The sequence below is a fragment of the Geotrypetes seraphini genome, chromosome 7 (genome assembly GCF_902459505.1).
Source record: "Geotrypetes seraphini chromosome 7, aGeoSer1.1, whole genome shotgun sequence".
NCBI lineage: Eukaryota > Metazoa > Chordata > Amphibia > Gymnophiona > Dermophiidae > Geotrypetes > Geotrypetes seraphini.
In genome coordinates, this window is record NC_047090.1 from 113,605,238 (window position 1) to 113,631,365 (window position 26,128).

Sequence of the window (26,128 nt, forward strand, 5' to 3'; positions counted from 1 at the left end):
TTTGCTTTTCAAAATACCATCAGACAGTGTGCATCTGATCAATGTGGAAGTCTTATCTATTATAGTTGTTTTTTTTACAGTATCCGAGTTTTTTTGGCACTTTGTGATCTTGCACATCTTTCAGCATAACTCTTCCCTCAATCGGGAGAGCCATGCATTTGGTGACCTGGGCCACCACAGAGTTTACCTTTAGCTGGCTAAACAGCTGCTGGAACTCTGGTACCATTGTGTAGAGCCTGGGCACAGCTTTTGCATGCCTTAAGGAGTCTTCTGGGGTCTCCCAATGCTGAATAACTAATGTCCGAATGTGCTGGAAAAAAGGAAGACTGAGCATTGGAACCACTTATGACCATGCACTGAGAAAGCTGTGCTTCCAGCTTCAATTCCTTAATAGGATCCACTATAAAATGGTGGACAGAGACTGACTTGAATAGCTAGTGGACCAAAGGATTACCTCCCTGGTCGAGTGCCAGAGAGGCATCTTGGCTGCTGGACTCAAACAGGGAATTGGATTCTTCTAGGATTGTCTTCTTGCCCTGAGATACAAGAGGCATGGAGTCTGATCTCCAATTCTGCCAGTCCAGCTCCAAGTGGTTGCTGGAACTGGGGGCCGGCCCATAGACAAGAGAAAAGAAGAATCCTATATAAATTTTAAAAGACATTTAAAAGCATATTTTTTTTTCAATTGTCTTTCTCAAATTAGAATAGAGTTAGGGACTGTGATCTGTGTTTATAGTAATGATTGATTTTGTAATGGAGAATTTTTAGCTGTATGTATAAATTATGGTTCATTGAGATTTGAGTGTTTTATTGTTTTGCCATTAGAATGGTTCTTATTGAGATGTAGTTTGTTATAATATTTATGAGAAAAAGAAAAATTTTAACTTTTGCTCTTAATCTTTCCTTTTTTTATTTTACTTTTAATGGAGTTCTTTTCTTGATGAATGTGATTTAAGCATTGTAAACCTCTTGGATCCTTTTAGGCCGTTATGCAGTATATAAAGTTTTTAATACACAAACAAAATCACAGGAAGTGAAGATGCTCCCTGCAGTGCACTTTCAGGCTGTGCCACATGTCCATGCCCTATTAAAAATGCTCTCCATATGAAATTTACAATTCTGAGGAGAATCCTTGTGAAGGGGAGATAAACGAACCCTGCAGGACGTCTGACTGGGCTTTCATGGGTTCCAGAAACTTCACGCATTTGCGTTTCATGCCTTTGCTAAATTTGGGCTCTGGACAGGACTTTCTAGCTATTTCCACAGCAGTTCCCCAGTCCTGGATGACACAGATGGGGCTAAGCTCAAGGTTCGCGCCCCTCCCTTCTGCAACAGCATGGGATACATAGATACTCCTCTGCCAGCCATCAGGTGCAAACTTCATATGAAATGGTGTCAACACATCCTGAGGAGACCATCCCTGTCAATGTTTGTAAAAATTGAGGGGTTTTGAGGCAGATAGAGACTTCAGAAAAAAAAAGAATATTTAAAATCTAAGATGGCTGCCACCAGAAAAATTGCAACAAGAACATAAGAATTGCCATACTGGGACAGACTGAAGGTCCATCAAGCTCCAAAACAAATTCTATGCTGCTTATCCTAGGAATAAGCAATGGATTTCCCCAAGCCATCTCAATAATAGCCTATGGATTTCTCTTTTAGGAAATTATCCAAACCTTTTAAAAACCTTGCTAAGCTAACTGATTTCACCACATTTTCCAGCAACGAATTCCAGAGTTTACCGTATTTTCACGCATATAACGCACACCCGTGTAAAACGCGCACACGGGTATAGCGCGCGGGGAACACAAATTTATGTTTAAAAAATTTAATATAGCGCGCACACGCGTATACCGCGCATGCTAAAACCTCCTCCCGCTTACTCCGAACCGGCATCCTCCCCCCCCCCCCGCTCGCTTACCCGCGTTTTACAACTTTTTTTTTCAATCCGATCCGGCATCCCCCCTGCGAACCGGCATCCTCCCCCCTCGCTCGCGTCACCCCCCCTCCCCCGCGATCCTACATCCCCCCAGCACCAAACATCTCTTACCCGATTGGGCACCGGCACCAGCACCAATGCACAGGACGTGCCAGTGCCCGAAGATCCTCCCTCGTTGGTTTGGGCTGGGCTGGGCTGGGCGGTGCGATGCAGGAGAGATAATCCTTCTTCCTGCGCCGGGCTGGACTAGGCTTTGAGCATTTGCGCATGCTCAAAGCCTTCTGGTCTCGCTCTCTCCGAGAATCTCCGAGAATCTCGGAGAGAGCGAGACCAGAAGGCTTTGAGCATGCGCAAATGCTCAAAGCCTAGTCCAGCCCGGCGCAGGAAGAAGGATTATCTCTCCTGCATCGCACCGCCCAGCCCAGCCCAGCCCAAACCAACGAGGGAGGATCTTCGGGCACTGGCACGTCCTGTGCATTGGTGCCGGTGCCCAATCGGGTAAAAGATGTTTGGTGCTGGGGGGATGTAGGATCGCGGGGGAGGGGGGTTGATGCGAGCGGGGGGGGGAGGATGCCGGTTCGCAGGGGGGATGCCGATCGGATTGAAAAAAAAAAGTTGTAAAACGCGCTCACGCGTATAACGCGCAAGGTTATGCACGGTTTGTAAAATCGTGTATAACGCGCGCGTTATATGCGTGAAAATACGGTAATTACATGTTGTGAGAAGAAATATTTGCTCCAGTTTGTTTTAAATCTACTACTTAGTAGCTTCATTGCATATCCCCTAGTCCTAGTATTTTTAGAAAGTGATTCACATCTACCCTTTTCCACTTCACTCATTATTTTAAAGACCTCTATTCATGTCACCCAAGTCGTCTCATCTCCAAGCTGAAGAGCCCTAGCCACTTTAGTCTCTCCTCATAGGAAAGTTGTCCCATCCCTTTTATCATTTTTGTCGCTCTGTTCCTTTTCTAATTTCGCTATATTTTTTTTGAGATATGGCAATCAGCACTGCACACAGTATTCAAGGTGTGACTGTACCATAGAGCGATACAAGGGCATAATATTTTCATCTTTGTTTTTCATTCCTTTCTTGATAATTCACAAAATTCTATTTGCGTTCTTAGCAGCCGCCACACTAAGGGTTTCAACGTATCCTCAACAATGACACCTAGATCCTTTTCCTGGCCAGCGACTCCTAACACAGAACCTAGCATCACATAGCTATAATTCGGTCCTCTTTCCCACATGCATCACTTTGCAGTTGCTCACATTAAACGTCATCTGCCATTTTGAAGACCAGACTTCCAGTCTCACAAGGTCCTCTCGCAATTTTTCACAATCCTCTTGCAATTTAACAATTTTAAACAACTTTGTGTCATCAGCAAATTTTATTATCTAACTAGCAAACGGCCCATGGAGACGTTTTTGAAAAATAAAAACCACAAACAGGGGCTTTGGAAGTGGGGGACCTGAACCCTGACCCCAGAAATCCTAAAAACTGAAGTTTTTGGACCTCTCTCTCTCCCCCCGATTTTCCCATAGTAAATAATGAGGCTGTACACATAGTCTGTGAAAGTGCCTTACTGTCAGCTTTCCTTGCAGCTGGAGAGAATGGAAAGCTCAGAAGCTTAAAATAAATGACTCTGAACCAGGAAATCTTTGAGCTGCCTGTTGGACCGACCCTGCCCGAGACTTCCACCCCCACTACACCTGGAAGCGTGAGCAGGGGGTGGGGAGGGAAGGGGGGGGAATACACAATCTGTACTCATGTCTTTGAAAAATTTAAAAGGTGAGCTGGCTCCCAGGGGAACAGACCTTGAGCCCTTAAGTGGCACACAACAGGCTGGCTCCACAGATCTAACTGAAAGTTTGCCCTGCGAGCTGCAGTCTAGCTCAATATGTGGTGTCAGGGCACCAAAACCTCAGAAAACATGAACTTATAACTGAAAATAAGAAAAACTAAGCAGAACAGATCAGAAACACGTCTGCATAGTTCATTTGCAGAAGGAAAAACTGAAGTGGGCACTACACTCCACTGGCAATATGGGAGGTGCTAAAAGTTGAGTGACATACTTCTGCTAAACATGGTTCGTGGGAATGGATTGAAAATGAACGAACTTCTGAGTAGATGTAACAAATGAATAAACTTATAAGTTGGGGTGAAAAAAAAAGGACTGGTTCTTTAATGTGTTTATAGACTATGTACTGTACAGGATCCAAGTTACTTACAAATTCAACTTAAGAACGGTTTAAAACCAGAACTCATTTTTAACCCGGGGACTGCCTGTATATCATACTTTGGAACTTGCTGCTACTGTCTCAAGGTTTTAGAAACTCTAACTGCACAGAAACAAGTCTGATTGACCTGATAATCAGGGTAAGAGTAGCTCTTGTAAGGGCCAACAAATGATATTAATGCAATTTGATATGGTAAATACTGCTAAATAAACTATCAGAACTAGGAATTTCACGTATAGTCCTAAAATTTTCCAAGGCTTTCTGACAAACAGGAGATAAGAGTATTTAAAGATGGATCCCATCTCATCACTGCTATATAACATCCTTATGACCATGCTCACTTCAATTACCTTAAACCTGAGAGAATGGATATTCTCATATGCAGATAACATTCTCCTCCTAATCCCAGCAGACCTGAATCTAGGAAACCTGTCTCTCAAGTTATCTGGAGCCTTGACAGGAACAGTCAACACAATACAATCAAACTAAAAACTGAAAAAAACAAATTACTTTGATTCAGATCACAAGTACACCCAATACCATAATCAAACTGAAAGGGAAGATTAAGTTCTTACCTCGATAATCTTCTTTCTAGTAAAAAGGCATACAAGTCTTGAACCAGTGGGTTATTCACCTTTAACTGCAAGTTGTATAGAAAGAATCATCTATATTTTTCAGTTACACCTCCTGTATCCCTGAGCTGTGCTGTAGCTCCTCAGGTCGTACCAAAGCAGCTGTCAACCAGTATAAAAGGAGAAATAACCAGGAAGAGCACAGGGACTTCCCTGAGAAAGCCAATTCTGTTCTGCTCTGCAATGATTTCAATTAAACAAATCAATGTTAATAGGCATATAACCTAAAACAGCATTATGGGGTAAAGACCTTGAACAATTGCTCATGCCTACTACCTATGGGGAATTCAGGAAATGCCTAAAAACACATCTGTTCCTGAAATACTTGGGAAACCAACCTATACAATCTTAGTCCTCAACAAACGATCGATAGAACTATCAATCACTAAGTCTGTACTTTGTTTATTCCATTCAATCTGTAACATTTCTAATCATTGTAAACCATATAGAACTTCACGGTCCTGCGGTATATAAACTATTATTATTATTAAAACAAGGTGGAACAAACTACCCACATGAGTGCAACAAGTACTAATACTTATGCAGTTCCACAGTCTCTTTCTTGCTTCTTTGCAAGAGAGAATTAAATCATTACTCTTCGAACTTGTCTGGCAGGAGAAAACCAAACATCTGATAATACATACATGTCTGAAATAGTACGCAGGCTAAATTAAATCTGACAGGGTAGGCCTTCAAGATTCATATGCCTTTCTACTAGAAAGATTATCGAGGTAAGAACCTATTCTTCCCTTCTAGAACAAAAGGCATGAGTCTTAAAGCAGTGGGACGTACCAAAGCAGTCCCCCAAGTCTAGGAAGGGACAAATGAGCCTGCTGCTAGCACCGAAGACTCAAAAGCAACATCCAGTCATGCTGCCATATCCTCCCTGTAAAACTTTGTAAAAGTATGGAAGGTGGATCATGTAGCTGCCCTACTAATCTCATCAGGCAGAATTGCCCAGGACTCTGCCCATGAAAAAGCCACATTTTCAAAGAAATCAGTGGTTACTTCCACACTCAATGTATGCTGAAGAAATAGCTTTGTGAATCCATCTTAAAATGGAAGCCTTAAAAGCCAGCTTCCCCAGATGGCTAGGACTCATTAGTACAAAAAGATGATCTAAGAGATGAAAATCATTTGTCACTTCAAGGTAACAGAGAAAACTTCTCCAAACATCCAGGAACGCCAAAACATTTTCCTTGTACTTCAAACCCATAGTATGGATCGCAGGCAGTTGGACTTCTTGATTTACATGGAAGGCTGAGACCACCTTTGTCAGAAAAGAAGGTACTGTGCGCAGTGAGGTGCCAGCTGCCGTAAATCTGAGAACAGGCTCTCTGCACATCAGAGCCTGCAGCTCCGAGACCCTTCTCGCTAAGGTGATAGCTACCAGAAAAAAAACATTTTAGTGGCAAGATCCATGAGTGATGCCTTTTGTAAGAGATCGTAAGGAGCCTTCCTGAGGGCCTGCAAAACAATATTAAGATATATATTTTTTTTTTAAATAATTCTTTATTGATTTTCCATACTTCAAAAGTTCAATACATGAATACATAACACATAAAACATCAATTTAAGCACGTCCATGTTGAGAACAGCTGTCACAAAGGAGGATGCATCCACAACGCTCCCTTCTAAAATCTGGGTACTTCAGGATGGGAAGCCAAAGAAACTTTCTCCACTTGAACACAAAAGCACGAGAAGCCTGCCACCTGCATTTTGAGAGAAATCACCGCCAGGCTCTTCGAGACTGTTCTGAAGAAACTCTAGGACCATGGATATCAGAGGCTTAAAAAGCTCCACATTCTGCTTATCACACCAGTGTTGAAACATTTTCCAAGCCTTAGCACCTTCTGTGCTAAGGCTGCATATTGTGGTGGGGCCAGGGATAAGCCTAGCGCTGGCAACCCGGCTCCCGCCCCAGGCGCATGTCTGAGCGCTCCCCGGAGGACCCCCCTGGACAATCCCAGTAGGAAACACACACTGCTAACTTTGGAGAGTTCACAATTTGTCCTTTTATTACCCAGTTCAAGGCACTGGGTCTTTAAATAGCCCCCCTCGGCTGAGGATACTTGAAACAAATAGTACATAAGCAATGCTTCTCCTTTAGAGAGAGTCCAAACTGCCCTTCAGACAAATAAACCAAAAATATACAAAAACGCTTTCTTTTAGGCTTCAGCAGTTGTGCCTGAGGATACTTCAGGAAGCTTTTCTCACCTGACCAACCTGAAGTATAATGCCCCCACTACCCTTGTGCTCATGGGGTAGGGGCTGGGGAACCGTCCACCCTTTGGCTTACTGGTTTAAAGTCCCCACCCAAAAGTTCAGGGCTATTATGTAAAGTCAGGTTACTGAATTAGAGAGTTGCGCGGGGACAGAAATCCCACCCGTCCCCACCCGTCCCCGCCAAAGTCCCACCCGTCCCCACCCGTCCCCGTGAGGAATCCCACCCGTCCCCGTGAGGATTCCCTCCGTCCCCACCCGTCCCCGCGAGGAATCCCCTCCGTCCCCACCCGTCCCCGCGAGGAATCCCCTCTGTCCCCGCCCGTCCCTATTAACTTCAGAAATAGTTATTTCATTTAATTATGCTACTGAATTAAAGGCTCTGGTAGAAACCCATTTACAAATAAGCAAAAAGACTTTATTAATTTGAAAATATTAATTGGGAAGAATACATACTTTGCAAATGGGTTTCTACCAGAGCCTCTAATGTTTATAAATTTTTATCAACACAACTAATATACTACTTTATCCTGAAGCAAAATAAAAAAAAAGAAATATAATTATTTTCCTACCTTTGTTGCCTGGTTTCTGCTTTCCTCATGTTCTCATTCAATTCCTTCCATCCACTGTCTCTCTTCCTTCTGCATCTTCCATTTGCTCTGTTACTGTGCCTCTCCCTTTCTTCCCCCTTCCAAATTGGTCTGGCACCCATCTTCTTCTCTCCGCTCCCCCCATAGTCTGGCATCTGTCTTCTTCCCTGCCAGCGTCTTCTCCCTACTCTCTCTTCCCCATTTCCTTTCAGCGTCCTTCTCCCCCCATCTTCCCCATGTCCTGTCAGCGTCCTTTTCCCCCCTCTGTCTTCCCCATGGCCTTTCAGCGTCCTTCTCCATCCCCCTCCCCCGTCTTCCCCATGTCCTTTCAGCGTCCTTCTCCACCCCTTTGTCTTCCCCATGTGCTTTCAGCATCCTTCTCCCCCCTCTGTCTTCCACAAGTGCTTTCAGAGTCCTCCCCCCCGCCCTTCCCATGGCCTTTCAGCGTCCTTCTCCACCCCTTTGTATTCCCCATGTGCTTTCAGCGTCCTTCTCCCTCCTCTGTCTTCAAGTGCTTTCAGAGTCCTTCCCCCCCCCCTCCCGTCTTCCCCATGGCCTTTCAGCGTCCTTCTCCCCACTCCTTCTCTACCGCCCCGGGTGCAGCACAGCCGGCCAGGTCCCCTTACTTTTGTGGCACTTCCCCGACCGACTGACAACAGCCCCGGTCCAACAAACCTCCCTGCCCTTAACTGCGAATCTAAATTACCTTATTACAGCTGCTGTAAGAAGATAATTTAGATTCGCGGCTACAGGGCAGGGAGGATTGTCGGACCGGGGCTGTTGTCGGTCGGTCGGGGAAGTGCCACAAAAGTAAGGGGACCTGGCCGGCTGTGCTGCAACCGGGGCGGGGTGTGGCGAGGCGGACCGCCTCCTCCCTTGGTAGCCACTCGAACCGCGAGGCTACTCTCCTCCTTACCTGCACTGCCTGCAGCACAGAGCCAAACGGAAGTCTTCCCGACGTCAGCGCTGACGTCGGAAGGAGGGAGGGCTTTGTTTAAGCCCTCCCTCCCCTCCGACGTCAGCGCTGACGTCGGGAAGACTTCCGTTCGGCTCTGTGCTGCAAGCAGAGAAGGTAGGGAGAAGAGCCGCGCGACTGAGTACATCCAGCCCCGCAGGAACCCCGCGACCCTCGGAGGCGTCCCCACGGGATCCCCGCGACCCTAGGGGGCGTCCCCACGGGAAACCCGCGACCCTAGGGGCGTCCCCACGGGATCCCCGTGACCCAAAGGAGGAACCCGCGGGTCCCGCGGGATTCCCGTCGTCCCCGTTCCCGTGCAGCTCTCTATACTGAATTCCCGTTCAGGCTTTTCCCCGGAGGTTAATTAGTGTTCTCACCTCCTTCACTCTTTCTGCTAGGCCTATCTCTCGGGCTTTAATTCACACGGGGCACCTCCTCCTCCCCCTTTCACATTCACACTTCCTTACAGTCCTGCCTAAGGGATGAAGAATGCTGCACTGAAAGACGTTAACTTTCATTCCCCTCCCCCATTCATTACCTTACTGACTGTAGTTAGCTAGGAGGTCCCAGGCTGCCAAACTGCAATCCATTTTGCTTCCTTCAAAGACCTCTCCCTCTATTTCCATTAGGGACTCCCCGCTCTCTGAGGCTGGATAGGAATTCCCCTCAGAGGCAGCTACCGGCCAGCCCTGCTCTGGAAGTTTTTCTCTTCCCCTGAGCCTCTGCCTAGGAAACAGGGGTTTGTTAATTCGAGAGAGCTGTGTGACAGCGTGTTCTCTAGCCCTGGGCTGTGAGAAAAAGCTCCTAGCCGTTTCCTTCCTGCTCTGCACGGCTGTCTCTCTCCTTCAGTTCCTGAGTTCCCCTGAGTGTTCCCAGCTGTGTTGATTTTATGCTGCAGGCTTCTTCTCACTCCCCCTCTGGGTTCGTCTTGCCTGTCAGCTCCACCCCTTTTCTTAACCCTTCCTGGGCCAGTTTTCTTTACCAGAGGTTTTACTGGAGAACTGCCCAAGGAATTATAAAAGGGATTATAGTGCCCTAAATCAGGTATTGTGGTTTCTGTCCTTCTCTCTCTGCCTTGCCCTATCTGGTGGCTCTTTACACTAGGAACAGAGTTAATGGGCAGCTTCCTGGGCTTAGGAATAGGAACAGCCCTTTGCATGGCAGGGTTTAAAACCGGGTTTAAACCAGTGACAGGAGCTTCCCTGTCACAATACTTAAGAGCCATGCCATAAGCTCAAAAGCAATCTGAATCCTTCAAGGCAATTTGTGAGAGAAGAGTTGGATGAAGTGGAAGTCTGAGACACTTGTCCCCCTGTAGCCGAACCAGATCCAATTCCACATACCATAGTTGATGTGGTCAATCTAGAGCAATGATCTTAAACTTGAGGCCCGATAGGTACTATTTTGAGGCCTTCGGTATGTTTATCATAATCACAAAAGTAAAGTAAAACAGTTTTTTGATCATATGTCTCTTGAGCTATAAATTACAATATTATTATTAAGATTTAGCCAAAAGGAAAGATTTATAAACTATAAAGAGTTTTATCTCATGCAAAATTGTCATTTCTTTAATAAGACATTAACTATTTTTTTCTGAGGCCCTCCAAGTACATACAGATCCAAAATGTGGCCCTGCAAAGGGTTTAAGTTTGAGCCCACTAATCTAGAGCAACCAGAATTACCAATCCCAGGTGGGCCTCTATTCTTTGAATTACCTAGCCTATCATGGAACACAGGGGAAACACATACAACAAACCTTTCATTGGCCAAGGTTGTACTAGAGTGGCCATACCGGAACTTCCAGGCTCAAATTATTGGCTGAAAAACAGAAAGACTTTTTTTTGTTGGCTGCCAACATCCTCAGATCAAACGTTGGATGCCCTCAGTACTTCACAATGCTGTCAAAGGCCTACCAAGACAATTCTCCTGGGTCCAGGGTCTACTGGCCAAAATATTCGGACTACACATTGTCCACTCTCACTACATGTGCTGCTGATAGAGCTTGTACGCAGTCTGTCCTACAAAAAAACAACTGGGACTCCATTCTCAATGGAGCACTCTTGGTGCTTCCCTGATTGTTGACATATGCCATAGCTGTGGCCTTGTCTGAGAAAACCCTGATCAATTTGCTTTCCAGGGTGTTTTCCAATGACTGCAGTGCTAGATGAATGGCTCACAGCACTTGGCAATGGAGAAGATTTCTGCATCAGACAAGCATGAAAAAGAGTCCCAGTGCTTGTTTCTTTGAGCTGCCAGTAAAGATCCTGAAAGAGTCTGAAGCTCCAGACCCCCAAAGTTCCACACTGGAGAATGACACGGTGACAAAATTCATCACCGTTCCCGTCCCCACGGATAACCGCGGGAAATAATCCCATGTCATTTTCTAGTGTCTATTTCAACCTCAGTCCTTCTACACCAGCATTCTTCAAAGCAAAGCTTGTGGGTCAGTGGTTGTGGCCATTCATACTCTGATTCTTCCCTCTTACCTTAAAGAATGACATGAAAATGGTTTCCTGCGGTTATCTGCGGGGACGGGGACGGTGATGAATTTTGTCACCATGTCATTCTCTATTCCACACACATCATTAATTTGGGTGGGGGGGGGAGAGATGCAGCCAGCTACCAATAAAGAACTGAACTGATACAGAGCTACACAGCCTGGCTCAATCTCTGGTAATAACCAGAAGCGAGCCTTGCTACTAGGGGACCGGTCCCTGAGCCTTCCAAAAGCATTAGTGCAGGCCAGCTAGGTAGGTATCCTGTAAAAGGGTTGCTCTCACAGCTATAGACTTCTGACAGGAGAATCCATCTTCTCCAATGCAGAGCTGCCCTAGGCAAAATGGGAACCACTGACGCATCAAAAGCCTCAAATTCAGGATAAAAAAACCAAAAATAACAAACCAAAATCAGAGTAGATTAAGAAGGCACTTTCAACTTGCATGTAGAAGGAGAATCTGAGGAGCTACAGCACAACCCAGGGATGCAGGAGGCAGAGCTGAAAAATGTAGATGATTCCTTCTACACAACTCGCGATTAGAGGTGAATAACCAACTGGATTCAAGACTCATATGCCTTTTGTACTAGAAAATGGAGATAGCCTCAATATCGAGAAATCCTGACTGGCTGGGGGGGTCTCCCAGAACAGATTTAAGAATCACTGTTCTAGGAGTTAAATTAGACAGCTCATTGAAATTTGAGAATCATATTAACAACTTGGTTCAAAAGTCTTTCTTTACACTACAACTAAGAAGAGTCAGACCATACTTTCTCCCTTAACAGTACAGAGTTTGGGATCAATCAATGATTCTGTCACTATTAGACTTTTGTAATGCACTACTCACTGGCATTCCAGTGAAATTATTTTACAAATAGAGATTTAATCATGTCATACCACTGTTTAAAGAACTACACTGGCTCCTGATAGAAAAACTGATTAAATTTAAGATATGCAGTCTAAAATGTAAAATTCTACTGGGAGATATTCCTGACAGTTTTCTCAGATTTGTAGAATAGGTAGATCTGCAGAACATTGAAACAACGATTGATTGATACTATCTTTTCCATCTCTCAAAGTTGTAAACTACAAGACGATTCATCACATCTCATTCAAATATCAAATAGCAAAAATATGCAATTTATTCCCCACACAGATTCATGCAATATTCAAATTCAAATATGACTTATTCTGAAAAAAATCTATGAAAACATGACTTTTTCTGAAATACTTACAAGATTCAACCAAACCTCAAAATATAAGATTATTCTCATATTCAGAAAATACCGTTGTATAATCTACTGTTTTAGAATTCCTATCGATGTATAACCTAAATCTGTTCCATGTTATATGTACCATTATATAACTTTATATCTGCAATTTTAGAAATCTTGCTAGGAATATAACCAATTATATCTGACACTGTACATACCTATATCTAATATAAAAAATATCTGTAACCTATCTTGAACTCCACTCTAGAAGAGAGGACGCTTACCATCTCCACTCTTGAGGATATGGCGGGATAAAAAACCCCACATATAACATGTAAAGAAAAGGCATTTCAGAGGGCATGCTAACTTTCACTCATTCATACACACAAAAAAAATTCTGTGAGAGTTTTAGTGCTAAGTATAGTTTAGTGCATGATAATTTTGTTTCATTGCTATCCTCTCTCTCCTTCATACAAAAGAAGCATGCCACCATCAGTATAATCATGTACCATGATACATTATTTTTTTTTCTTTACTGCTGTACTTGTCTACTGCTTATGTTTGACTTCTTGCTGTGCACCACCTAGAGTGAACTTCTTCAAAAAAGGGGGTAAATAAATCCTAATAAATAAATAAATAGGCCCCAATTCTCTAAAGTGCACCATAAGTTAGACAGCAGTAGATGTCCTACCGCTGATTAACTTAATTAGTTTGTTTTTAATTGGCACAGCAATTGACTACATTGTTTAAAAACAATTAAAAAGTAATCATTAAAAAAATGTAGGCATCCACCAGCACCTCCAAAAAACAGTGCCATGATCATGTCCACGGAGGTACCTAATGTCGAAGAATGCATGATTAATGCCAGAAATTACCTTAGGCGCCTCCATAGACACAATTCACATCAAACATAGATGCTGGAAATGTATGCCTTCTAAACTCTGGCCTACATTTCCAGGGCCTATATTTGACACTGGCATGCAATTCTTGCATGATTGACACGACAGGCACCACTTTTGAAGGCACTAAGGCCCGGATTCTATAAACTGCGATCCGATTGTAGGCAGCTGTAGGCGTCCTACAGATATCTAATCAGCCAATCGAAACACATGTTTTTAAAAAAATGCTTCCCAGACAGGCCACCTATATTGAAGGTGCCTCCGGGAGCCTAGGGAGGCCCGCAAGGCTGCCTAAGACTAGGCGGTAGCCTTAGGAAAACCTAGGCAGCCCTACGCATCTCCCTAGTAGAGCAGGAGACGCTTACAATGTAGGCCAATGTATCTAAGGCCCCAACCAATCAGACTCTAGGCTCCTGTGGGTTGGGGAGGGGCGGGGCGGGCCTGCCTCATTTGGATAGAGATGGGCCTGCTGGCCAACTTGCTTGGTGAGCCCGGGGGGGGAGGGAAGAAGGGGGGTCATTGAGGTGTCTGGGGAGGGGGGTTGGGGCATTTCATTGGGGGGGTTCGGGGACGGTTCGTTGGAGGGTCTGGGCACCCTCCTGCCAGTGATCTACGGGAAAGGGTTGGCGGTCATGGGGCAGGAGGGGTTGAGCTTCCTACTGCTGCGATCGTATGTGGGGGTAGGTGGGCTGTCATCAGGTTGGAGGGATTGGGCTCCCTCCTTCCGCGATCATACGGGGGTGGGAGGACTGGCAGCTGCTATACTTATCGCGGTAGGGAGATCCCTTGCTGTGATAAGTATAGCGGCCCAGTCTACAGTAACCCGAAAGGGTGGTATTTAACCAGCTGTCGGACTTTGTTGAATCTACTAACGTATTGCATCCCAATCAAACCGGTTTTAGGAAAAATCACAACACTGAATATTCACTAATAGGCCTTACCACAAACATCATCTATAATTTAGACCATCATAACTCGGTCATTCTCTTTTCCCTTGACCTCTCAGCAGCATTTGACACCATCGATCACTCTCTCCTCTTAGACAGATTACAAAATATAGGCGTTTGTGATTTATCATTACAGTGGTTTACTTCTTTTCTATCAAACCGATCTTCTATGGTACACTTTAATAACGCAAGTTCTAAAGCATTCTCACATAACTATGGAATCCCCCAGGGCTCCATTTTATCTCCGTTGCTGTTCAACATCTTTCTTTCACCCTTACTTAGTCTAAGTCAATCTATAGGTTTCACCACTTATGCTTACGCAGATGATATTCAATTGACCCACCCATTCAATCCCGAAAATCCTAATGAAATATTTCTAATCAATCAAAAATTAGAAAAAATAAAAAAATTGTCTCTCACAAAATAAACTAGCTTTAAACATAACAAAAACCAAGGCCTTATTCTTCCCAACGAAGCAGGGATTAAAATTATCGGCTCCTTTCTTAATAGACAATATACCAATTGGGTTAGTATCATCATTAAAATTATTAGGAGTTATCATCGATGACAAATTCTCTTATCAAGAGCACATCAGCAATGTAGTTAAATGTTGCTTTTATCATTTGCGCTTAATTCGCTCTATGTCTAAGTTCCTAGAACCGAAATCATTAAACATTTTAATATATTCCCTAGTCATATCTAAATTAGATTACTGTAATTCACTTCTGTTAAATATCACTCAAAAGGAAAAAAAAAGTTTGCAAATAATCCAAAATACCGCAATTAAAATTATTCACAATGGTAAAAAATACGATCATGTAACACCTTTTTAATAGACTCACACTGGCTTCCCATCAATCAACGAATAACATACAAAATACTACTTTTAACATTTAAAACATTATCCACTAATGAACCACAATTCATAGACCGGTTTCTAGTTCCATATAACTCGACTCGTTCCCTGCGGTCTACAACACAAGGGCTGCTTATGGTTCCTTCCTTGAAAATCATTGGAACCAGACGTCATGACATATTTTCAGTTACGGCCCCTCTTACCTGGAATACTCTCCCCTTATATATAAGAGAAGTTAAAGATCTTAATTTATTTAAAACCAACCTAAAAACATTTCTTTTCAAAGCTTCTTTTAATCTTTAAAATAATTTTTTTTATCTAGTTTATCCTGATCCTAAAACCAACTTAAAAATATTTCTTTTTAAAGTTTTCTTTTAATTTTTAAAATAATTATTTTTATCCCAATCCTAATGTTTTTCCCTCTACTTGGTTTTCGCTTTCTTTTCTCCTGAAAAACAGCAATTTTGTAACTTTTTGCCCACCTTTGTTCTTTCCTTATGTACCTAAGATCGTCTGTATTGTCAGTTAGTGTTTTCTTACCCCTCTTTTTAAGATTGTATACAATATATTTTTAATTGTTACTCGCTTAGTATGCAATAAGCGATTTATCAAATTTAATAAAACTTGAAACTTGAACCCTGTTCTGTAACCGGCATCTGTAACATGGACATCGGTTACAGAATTGTGTTTATTTTGGGTGGGCCTAGGCCTGATTCTGTATAAAACACCCTTCCCGGGCGTCCGTCACAGAATCCAGGCCTAACTGATGATAAATGCCATTTATAGAATCCAGCTCATAATGCATAATTTTAAACTATTTCAGGCATGTTAGTTTAGAATAAATTATGTTTTTTTGACAACTTTAAATAATTCACTCTATCAAGTTACAGATCATCATGGCACAGAAACAGGCCATGTAAAAATTTCCATTTTCTTTAGCTACTATACTTACTCGATGCCTTATGATAAAAATCAAAAGTCACATCTTCCTCAGAAGCTTTCTGCAGTTGTTGCTTCTCTTCAAGTAAACCAAAAGCAATAAGATGAAGCACCTGTAAAAAGACAGAAATTAAACTTAACACAGAATTTCAGAACAATAGATTAAATGCTAGAAAACAGATAACTATTTGGATCACTGCACAATTCTCATCAGCCTTTTATAGCAGTGCAAGATGCAGGAGATCCTACATACTGTTGTACTGCAAGATACAACCGATAACATATCAGTAAATACATTACAATTGAAAACGTAGGCATCTATTCAAAGGTGTTGTATTTGGAATATTAATATTCATAAAATAACTATATGCAAAATCTGCCTTAGCAAAACAATACAATACAATACAAACTTTATTTGTATACCGCAAATACCTATAACAAGTTCAAAGCAGTACATAAAAGAAATAAAAACAATTTACAGGAATAACAATGATTATATGAAAGAGATACAATTTTATCCTAAGAATATATAGTTTTTAAATAAATGTAACATACATAGTAACATAGTAGATGACGGCAGATAAAGACCCGAATGGTCCATCCAGTCTGCCCAACCTGATTCAATTTAAATTTTTTTTATTTTTCTTCTTAGCTATTTCTGGGCAAGAATCCAAAGCTTTACCCGGTACTGTGCTTGGGTTCCAACTGCCAAAATCTCTGTTAAGACTTACTCCAGCCCATCTACACCCTCCCAGCCATTGAAGCCCTCCCCTGCCCATCCACCACCAAACGGCCATACACAGACACAGACCATGCAAGTCTGCCCAATAACTGGCCTAGTTCAATATTTAATATTATTTTCTGATTCTAAATCTTCTGTGTTCATCCCACTCTTCTTTGAACTCAGTCACAGTTTTACTCTCCACCACCTCTCTCGGGAGCGCATTCCAGGCATCCACTACCCTCTCCGTAAAGTAGAATTTCCTAACATTGCCCCTGAATCTACCACCCCTCAACCTCAAATTATGTCCTCTGGTTTTACCATTTTCCTTTCTCTGGAAAAGATTTTGTTCTACGTTAATACCCTTCAAGTATTTGAACGTCTGAATCATATCTCCCCTGTCTCTCCTTTCCTCTAGGGTATACATATTCAGGGCTTCCAGTCTCTCCTCATACGTCTTCTGGCGCAAGCCTCCTATCATTTTCGTCGCCCTCCTCTGGACCGCCTCAAGTCTTCTTACGTCTTTCACCAGATACGGTCTCCAAAACTGATACTCCAATACTCCAATACTCCAAGTGGGGCCTCACCAATGACCTGTACAGGGGCATCAACACCTTCTTCCTTCTACTGACTACGCCTCTCTTTATACAGCCCAGCATCCTTCTGGCAGCAGCCACTGCCTTGTCACACTGTTTTTTCGCCTTTAGATCTTCGGACACTATCACCCCAAGGTCTTTAAATGTGTCTTTAAAGCCTTCCTAAAACATTTAAAATTACTCTGAGATAACTGAAGGTGGCAAACGCTTCCATGACTTGCCACTAGTTTATGCAACAAAAGTAATTAAATTTCTTGAATTGTATTTATTACTTTGATTGGGATTTTTTAACAGACTATTGTGTTCTTCGATAGTCTTTTTTACAATATTAAAGTGCACGTCCTGAACCTGTGAGTAGTTCATCTTCACCTGTGAGATATGCAGAAGGCATCATCTATATTTTCAACTCTGCCTTCTTGCATCACTGGGCAGTGCCCTTTCTCCTCAGTTTGTACCAAAGCAGAGATAACCCCTGAAAGAGGAGAAATAATAATGAGGGGCATGGGGAACATCCCTGATGACAAACTTTTGATCTGCTCTGCAAGAAAACACAACTCATTAAAAAATGCAACATAGTATTAATGAGGCGGAATGAAAACAATCACCTATCTGAGTGCAATCAGCACTAACTCTTGTTTGGCTCTGACTTTGTCAAGAGCAACCCAGCATAGACACTCCCAACCCTTGGAAGCTGTAACTTTGCATTGCTTTGTCTTGCTTAAGTGCGATTAGACAAGCCTCTACAGCCATATACCTGTTTGAGGCTAAAAGCAGGCAACCCAGAAAACTGATAGGGTGGGCTTCAGGACTCATGTGCTTTTCTACTGGAAAGAAGATTATCAAGGTAAGAACCTAATCTTCCATTCCAGTACAAAAGTACATGAGTCCTGAACTAGAGGAAGTTACCAGAGCAGTCCTTTCAGCCTATAGTGGGATAGAAGAGTCTGTTGCTAGCACCAGGGACCCAAAATTGAAGTCCCTTTCTGCTGCCACATCTACTCTGTAAAACTTAGTAAATGGACCATGTATCTATCCTATAAATATTTTGGGGCAAAACTGTTCTGGACTCCTCCCATAAAGATGCCACACTTCCAATAGAAACCAAGTCAAAGGGTGAAACAAACCTTAGTCACCCCTTAGTGCCCTGGAATACTAATAAATTTTACCCCGATCCTCAGCGACACCACTTGGAGCTCAAAACAATCTCATTGCTCCAAGCTTTACGTGTCAAATCGTCACTGGATCGTTTATATTGTGATATTTATATCTTTGATATTTATATCTTTCAAATTTTTCTTAACTTTTGTATATTCTATATGTGTAAAACTTCAATATTCACATTTTGAAATAATTTTAAGCATATCACTTAGCTTAGTCATGTGGTCTTTGGCAGGGGTGTTAATCCCCTGCCAAAGACCACATGACTAAGCTAAGTGATATGCTTAAAATTATTTCAAAATGTGAATATTGAAGTTTTACACATATAGAATATACAAAAGTTAAGAAAAATTTGAAAGATATAAATATCAAAGATATAAATATCACAATATAAACGATCCAGTGACGATTTGACACGTAAAGCTTGGAGCAATGAGATTGTTTTGAGCTCCAAGTGGTGTCGCTGAGGATCGGGGTAAAATTTATGAGTATTCCAGGGCACTAAGGGGTGACTAAGGTTTGTTTCACCCTTTGACTTGGTCTATATTGATTGTATACCCTTGGTGAAAAGTTAAGCTAGTGCTATTATAGAACACTTCCAATAGAAAGCACTTTCAAGGAAATTGGTGGATGTTTACCACATCCTATGTAAGCAGAGGAAATTGCCGCCTGTATCCATCTGAACAGGGAATTTTTTTAATATTCTTTATTCATTTTTTTATCTTACAAGTGTGTCAGAAAATAACAGTTAAACTTATACAATATCACTTGAGTATCTATCATTATTAATTTCACAATTAAAAATAAAAATAAATCCCTCCTTCCCAACCTTATTATTACACATGTGATTACATATATATATTATTCTCTAGTAATCCAACCCATCAATATATAATTAAACTTCCTCCCACCCCCCTATCCCTGTACAATTATACCAACTGGGAAAAAATGATATTTTATTCATTACAATACTCTATTAATGGTCTCCAAACTTCCTAAAAGTTATTAAAATTTCATTTCTGCAACGCTAACGCTCTTTCCATCTTATACATGACACAGTGAATTCCATCAAAAACTGTAATTTAATCTATTCTAGTTTTTCCAATTAAATGTAATTTGCTGTCATAATAAGTAATAACTTATTATTCTTTGCAGAAATTTGACTTTTCTTCCTCATTGATATTCCAAATAAAATAGGATAAAGCCACAGGATTTTCTAACAAACAATTTATTTGGACCAAATCGATCTCCAAAAAGCCAAAATGAATGGACAGTAGAATAATAAATGATCTAAAGTTCCTGCTTCGAGATGACAATGCCAACATTTATTTGACTTAGAGCTATCTAACTTTTGTAAATGAACAGGGGTCCAGAAAGCTCGATGCAACAGAAAAAACCAAGTTTGCCTCATAGATGCTGACATTGTACAACTCATCCTCCAAGACCAAATTCGTGGCCATTGAGACGCAGTAATTTGATGCTTAATCTTAATGCTCCAAATGTCCCTAAGATCACAGGGGATTTTAATGGAAATCTAAATTTCAGGAAGGGTAAAACTTCAATATAGAACAAAACAACAAACCCTACTCCCTGTTAGTGTAATGGATTATTTTCAAAAAGCATATACAGTAAAATCTTGGATTGCAAGTAACTGAACAGATGGTTCTTCTCTCTCTCTGATGCTGCAAGAGTGTAGTGACTGTTCTAAATGAGTGAGGTCTTGCAATACAAGTACGTATTGCATTTTGTATTCAAGTTTTTGGATTGTGGAACAAATCATCTGAGTTTCCATTATTTCCTATGGGGAAATTCGCTTTGATATACGAATGCTTTGGATTACAAGCATGCTTCTGGAACAAATTATGCTCGCAAACCAAGGTTTTACTGTACAGCTATTTCAAACAAACATTCTTAAATATTTAAATGTGCTCATAAGTTTTTCAGCAGGGTGCCACAGCAGCGATATGATGTCGCTGACACAATGCTTAGATTTTAATCACATTACATTTCAATGGAGCATGCTTGCTTCCACTGCATAATAATAATATGGCTCTACAGATAACGAGTAGTAGACCACTTATCTGAAGAGATGTTCCTCGTCTTCAACAAAAGTTTGTGTTTCGCAATGGCTACATCAGGAAGCCGGACTAGAGAGCTTTTTTGAGTATTTTCTTATGCTTAGGTGCAGTGCCTAAATCCTCTAACTGACACTTCCACAGATAGAAAAGTTGAAAAAACGTATGGAAGTGTCAGTCAGAGGATCCAATTTGTACCCAAGATCCATAAGGAGCTGAAGAAACCACCAGGAAGACCTATTGTCAACACTAGAGATAGTTTGTTGGAACCCCTTTCAAAATTCATAGATGTTTTCCTGAAAAAAAGAAGCAATAAAGGTGGCTTCTTTTCTTAAAGATTCATCTCATCTACCAAGGTTATTCTTCGAAGACATTCAGGTGTCTGAAAATATGTGGTGGTGTCCCTATACACCCGGATTCAACAAAGAGGGGCACTACAAATTATTGAAGACACGCTGGGAGCTAGAGAAGGAGAATAATTAATATCAATGGAGTTCTTAATGCAACTAGCAAGTTGAATGATCACTCAAAATCATTTTGAACATCAGGAGGTATATTTCCAACAAACACAGGGGGTGACCATGAGGGCCACTTTGACCCCTTCAGTGGCCACCCTCTTTGTGGGGCAATTTGAAGAATGGGAGATCTATCCGTTGGAGGAATATAAAACTTATGTACCCCTGTGGAAGCGCTTCCTGGATGACATTTTGTTTCTATGGAATGGGACAAAGCAGGAACTTGAAGTCTTCATCGAATGGATTAACATCAGAAATTCAGCAACTTTTCACATTAAACAAATAAAATTTTTGGACATTTGATAGGTAAGGTGGGAAATCAGATTACAACCACCCTGTATCGCAAACTGGTGGCCCGGAACACCCTTCTTCATTTTTCTAGCTTTCACCCCTACCAGCTGAAATGCAGTCTCCCAGTTAGTCAGTTCTTGAGAGCCCGAAGGGTATGCTCTATGTTACAGGAGTTTAAAGTGGTGGCAGAAGGCATGAAAGAACGGTTCCGAGAACAGGGGTATCCAGAAGGGGCTATCCATAAGGCTTATTTGAGAGCCCGTTATGCACAATAAGAGTTATTGCTCCAAGAAAACCGGACCATAGAAAAACATCAGAAGGAACCCGAAAGAATAATTTGCGTCCTGCCCTACTCAGATGCAACTGGAACGACAATGTCCCTTATTAAACAACACTGGCCCATTTTACAAACCCTGAAGGGCTTTGAAGTCACTTCCATGTTTGCCTTCAGAAAAGGGAGGACTATAGGGGAATCCTTGCACTACATACACCTTAAATGGAGAAAAATTAACAAGAACTGAAGCAGAAAGGGACTTGGGAGTAATCATCCGTGAAGACATGAAGGCTGCAAATCAGGTGGAGAAAGCCTCAGCAAAGGCTAGACAAATGCTTGGCTGCATCAGAAGAAGCTTTATCAGCTGAAAGCCCAAAATTATAATGCCGTTATACAGATCCATGGTGAGACCGCACCTGGAGTACTGTGTCCAGTTTTGGAGACCACACCACCAAAAGGATGTGAAGAGAATTGAGTCGGTTCAGAGAACGGCCACAAGGATGGTCTCAGGCCTCAAAAATCTTCCATATGAAGATCGTCTGAGCAGGCTGCGCTTATACTCGCTTGAGGAGCACAGAGAAAGTGGGGACATGATAGAAACCTTCAAATACATAACGGGCCGCATCGAGGAGGAGGAGGAAATCTTTACTCTTACGGTCCCACGGTGACAAGAGGACATCCGCTAAAACTTAGGGGAGGAAGATTTCATGGGGACACCAGGAAATACTTCTTTATCGAGAGGGTGATTGATAGATGGAATGGTCTTCCACGTCAGGTAGTCGAGGCCAGTAGCATGCTAGACTTCAAGAGACGATGGGACAAACAGATGGGGTCGCTACAGAGGTATAATAGAGGATAGTTTTTTTCGAGGGTGGGAGGGATCTTGATTGGGCAGACTTGTTGGGCCACCGGCCCTTTTCTGCCATCATATTCTATGTTTCTATGTTTTTATCTTGGGACAACAGAAGGGAAATATTTTTCCTGTGGAAAGACAGGAGGCCCATTTGAAATGTCAACATTGCCAATGGTGTAGTAGCACCATTGAGGGAAGCCAGTGCCAAGATCCACAGACACAGCGTATCATTATGTCACATGGCAATACAAATTGGAAATCAGGTAGAGTAATCTATATAATTGTATGTCCCTGTAAACTGGTATATGTGGGGCGTACAAAACGTCCTATCCAAATACGCCTAAATGAGCACAAGTCTAGATAGCCACAAGGGCTCTACAAGCACCTTTGGTGCAACATTGGGTTAAAGAACAACATACTATTGACCAAATAAGGTGATGAGGGAGGGAGGAAACTGGGAAGAAAAACTGAATTTCATTGAACAAAGGTGGATTTATCGATTAAATATGGTTATCCCCAAGGGATTAAATATGGAGTTAGAATGGGCCACTTTAATATAAAGGGGGCTGTGTTTGGGGAGTCAGTCTGTCAGGTTTTAGGTACTATAGTGCGTTAATGAGCGTTATTGCTTTAAGAGAATCCGCACCTGGGCTGGGGACGCTGACGGTATGAGTCATGATGTAACCGTCAGCTGACTAACTCGGGAGGGATTTAAATAGGGTAGAGAAAGACACTGCGACCATGACAGTAGATGTAAGTCTAGTGGAGTGGCACTAAAGCTTCTTTAAGGTAAGAAATATGGGGGAGGGGGGACAATGAATGAGAAGTTTAATTTTTTGTCTGTAGTGTTAGATTTTAGCGTGGGGAAGGTTTATGAGAGCTTAAACCAGATCATAAGGAGTTTTTTTCTGTTTATCGATAGGGATGAGTGACCTTGATAAAACGTTTGGGTGAAACATGTTGGCACCGCTATCCCTGAAAGGAAGACCACATACAAGATAAGTAAAGATAAAAACACAAACGCTAAGCTTAAAGTTATTTAGTGAAATATTTATTAAAGTGCAATAACGTGATCCAGTGAGGAAATAGTACTTAAAGCCTGGGACAATGAAAGGTTTGAGCCTTAGGTGGTACGTCTGAGGATCGTGGGCAAAGATTGGTTTTATGAGATCTAAGTAGAGTATATAAAAATTGTATGACAACTTACTAGCAACACATGCAGCTAAATTGGACCCCACCATCACCAACCTACTGACAGCTTCAACTGACCTCAAGGCTTTCCGCAAAGAAATCAAGACCCTACTATTCAAGAAATTCACCCAAATGTCCTAACCCCTTCCTTTTCCCCTCTCGCCCCCTCTTAGCATCCTCACTTCAAAATTGTTTTAGACCTTACGCCTTTAATTGTATTCCTTTTCCTGGAAAAGTCCAGCTATCTTTTTGATGTACTAGGTCCAACGTCTTTAATTGTATTTCTCCTCCTGGAAATGTCCAGTTATCTTTTTGATGTAATCCGCTTAGAACTGCAAGGTACAGGCGGAATATAAGCCATTAATGTAATGTAATGTAATATACACTTTCATTGGATATTTGAATGGTGATTCTCATAAAGAATACATTGTATATGAAGAACTAAGTGCTATTACAGAAAGTGATTAAAATTTAAGCATCGTGTCAGTGACGTCGTATCGCTGCTGTGGCGCCCTGCTAAAGAACTTATGAGAATATTGAAATAATTAAGAATGTTTGTTTGAAATAGCTATATATGCTTTTTGAAAATAGCCCAGTACACTAACAGGGAGTAGGGTTTGTTGTTTTGTTCTATATGGCCTGTATCCAACTGGCAATTGAGGTCTTTGAGGCCAGTCTTCCTCTGTATCTAGAGCCCATTAGGACGAAGAGATGATCTGACAACTGAAAATCACTGGTCACCTCCAGGTAATGAAGGAAAACCCTTCTGACATCTAGCCATGGTAGCATTTTGTCCTGCTTCTTTACGCCTGTGGCCTGGAATGCTGGTAGTCGAGACTTCCTTATTTAAATGGAACGCTGACACCACCTTTAGTAGAAAGGAGGAAACCATAAGCAGAGACACTTCCGCCTCCATGATTCTGAGGAATGGTTCCCTGCATGACAAGGCTTGAAGCTCTGAAATTCTTCTAGCGAAAACAATTGCTACCAGGAAAACCATCTTTACAGTGAGGTCCATCAGCATGGCCTTCTGTAGGGGCTCGTATGGGGCCTTACTTAGGACCTTCAACATGAGGTTAAGGTTCCATGAAGGACAAGTTTGACGCACAGGTGGATGCACTGCTCACTTCACAAACCTGGAAATATGCGGGTGAGAGGCCAAAGAACCTCTCTTCAACTGACCTCGAAAACTAGATAGACTAGCCACTTGGACTTTTAAGAAACTAACCACAAAGGAAGTGATATCACCAGCGAAGATGGCAGCCAGGTGAAGAGGCTCAGTCTTCAGCCGCCACAAAACACCAAATACCTGCATGCTGGAGGCGGCGCAGTGGCTTCTCCATCAGGGCTAGAGGGGGCAACATCCCCCGGGTACTGTGACACTTGATCAGAGGCGCGAACGTGATCTATATGGATCGCCTCTGAACGACCGATCCCCGGCCTAGTGACTACATGAGTGCTGGAACATCTGTCAGGCGTGCACCCCCTCTGCTTGCACCTGGAACCAGAAGAGTGCGCACGCTCTGGAAGTGGTAGTGAGCGGCAGGCAGGACGCGCCGGAGTGGCTGGGCCGACTGGAGAGCTGATCATCGCAATTTTGGGTGGGCACTCGTCTTGATGGCTGCAGGACAGCTGAGTTCCGCGCCCCATGATCGCACAACTGCACCATTCTGAAGCCATACTCCTGCTACTCTGAAGTACCCGAGGCATTGCGGGAAGGCCCCAAAGCGTAGGCCCTGGTCAGTGGGAGGCGGACGGTGCCTTGGGACAGGGCTGGTGAACACGACATTTATCAGGATGTGGCGGCAGCCACCTTGCAGAAGTGGAAGGATATGCAAGCGGTGACCACCTATCTTCGCAGAGAGGGCCTTTGATATCGGTGGCTTTACCCATTTGCCCTGGTACTGACGGTGGGGAGCGCGATGAGACGGGTTCATACAGTGGCAGAGGCCTGGTCGGTGCTATAAGAACTTTTTTTTTTTTTTTGTTTGAAATAATTTTTATTGAACAGAAAAGCACTGCACAGCCAAGAATAACATTGCATTACAGTCAGGACCGATATCGGGCAAAACCTCAAGCAAAACAACCATGAGAGCACCCCCTCAGAGGAGGAGGGATAGCCATCCCCTCCAGACCCCATCCAGGGCCAGGCAAGGCACTACCCCATCACAGCCCGCATAAGCAAAGGGCACATAATGCGGATAAGCTGAGCAGTACAAATCAACATTTTCAATATAACAGAATCCCCAAGTGAAACACAGAGAAAGAACCCCAGAAACCCAACCTATTCAGGCATACCAACCCTTCCAGTCTCCATTCACGCCCCAACCATACCAACAGACATCCACACATACTATCAACCATCCAAGGAAACGAAAAGCCAGACAACCCCTCCCCCCCCAGCCCATAGAGAGTGAGTGAGTGTGGGTGAAACACATAGGCATTCACAAAGAGCCAATTTCCAACATAGTAGCATCCCATAGAGAGCGGTACAGGCGCCGGGACGCCGACAACGGTTCCGAG

At 42.6% G+C, this 26,128-nt stretch overlaps 1 protein-coding gene across 4 annotated transcripts in view; it reads right to left on the bottom strand.

The window, feature by feature from the left end:
- The window catches only part of UBR1 (ubiquitin protein ligase E3 component n-recognin 1), a 531,921-nt gene that overhangs the window by 155,762 nt on the left and 350,031 nt on the right, over positions 1-26,128 (bottom strand). For all 4 annotated transcript variants that reach the window (XM_033952836.1, XM_033952835.1, XM_033952834.1 and 1 more), the window contains exon 26: positions 15,945-16,044. In XM_033952836.1, the coding sequence (XP_033808727.1) occupies positions 15,945-16,044 (100 nt within the window). The remainder of the gene's footprint in view (positions 1-15,944; positions 16,045-26,128) is intronic.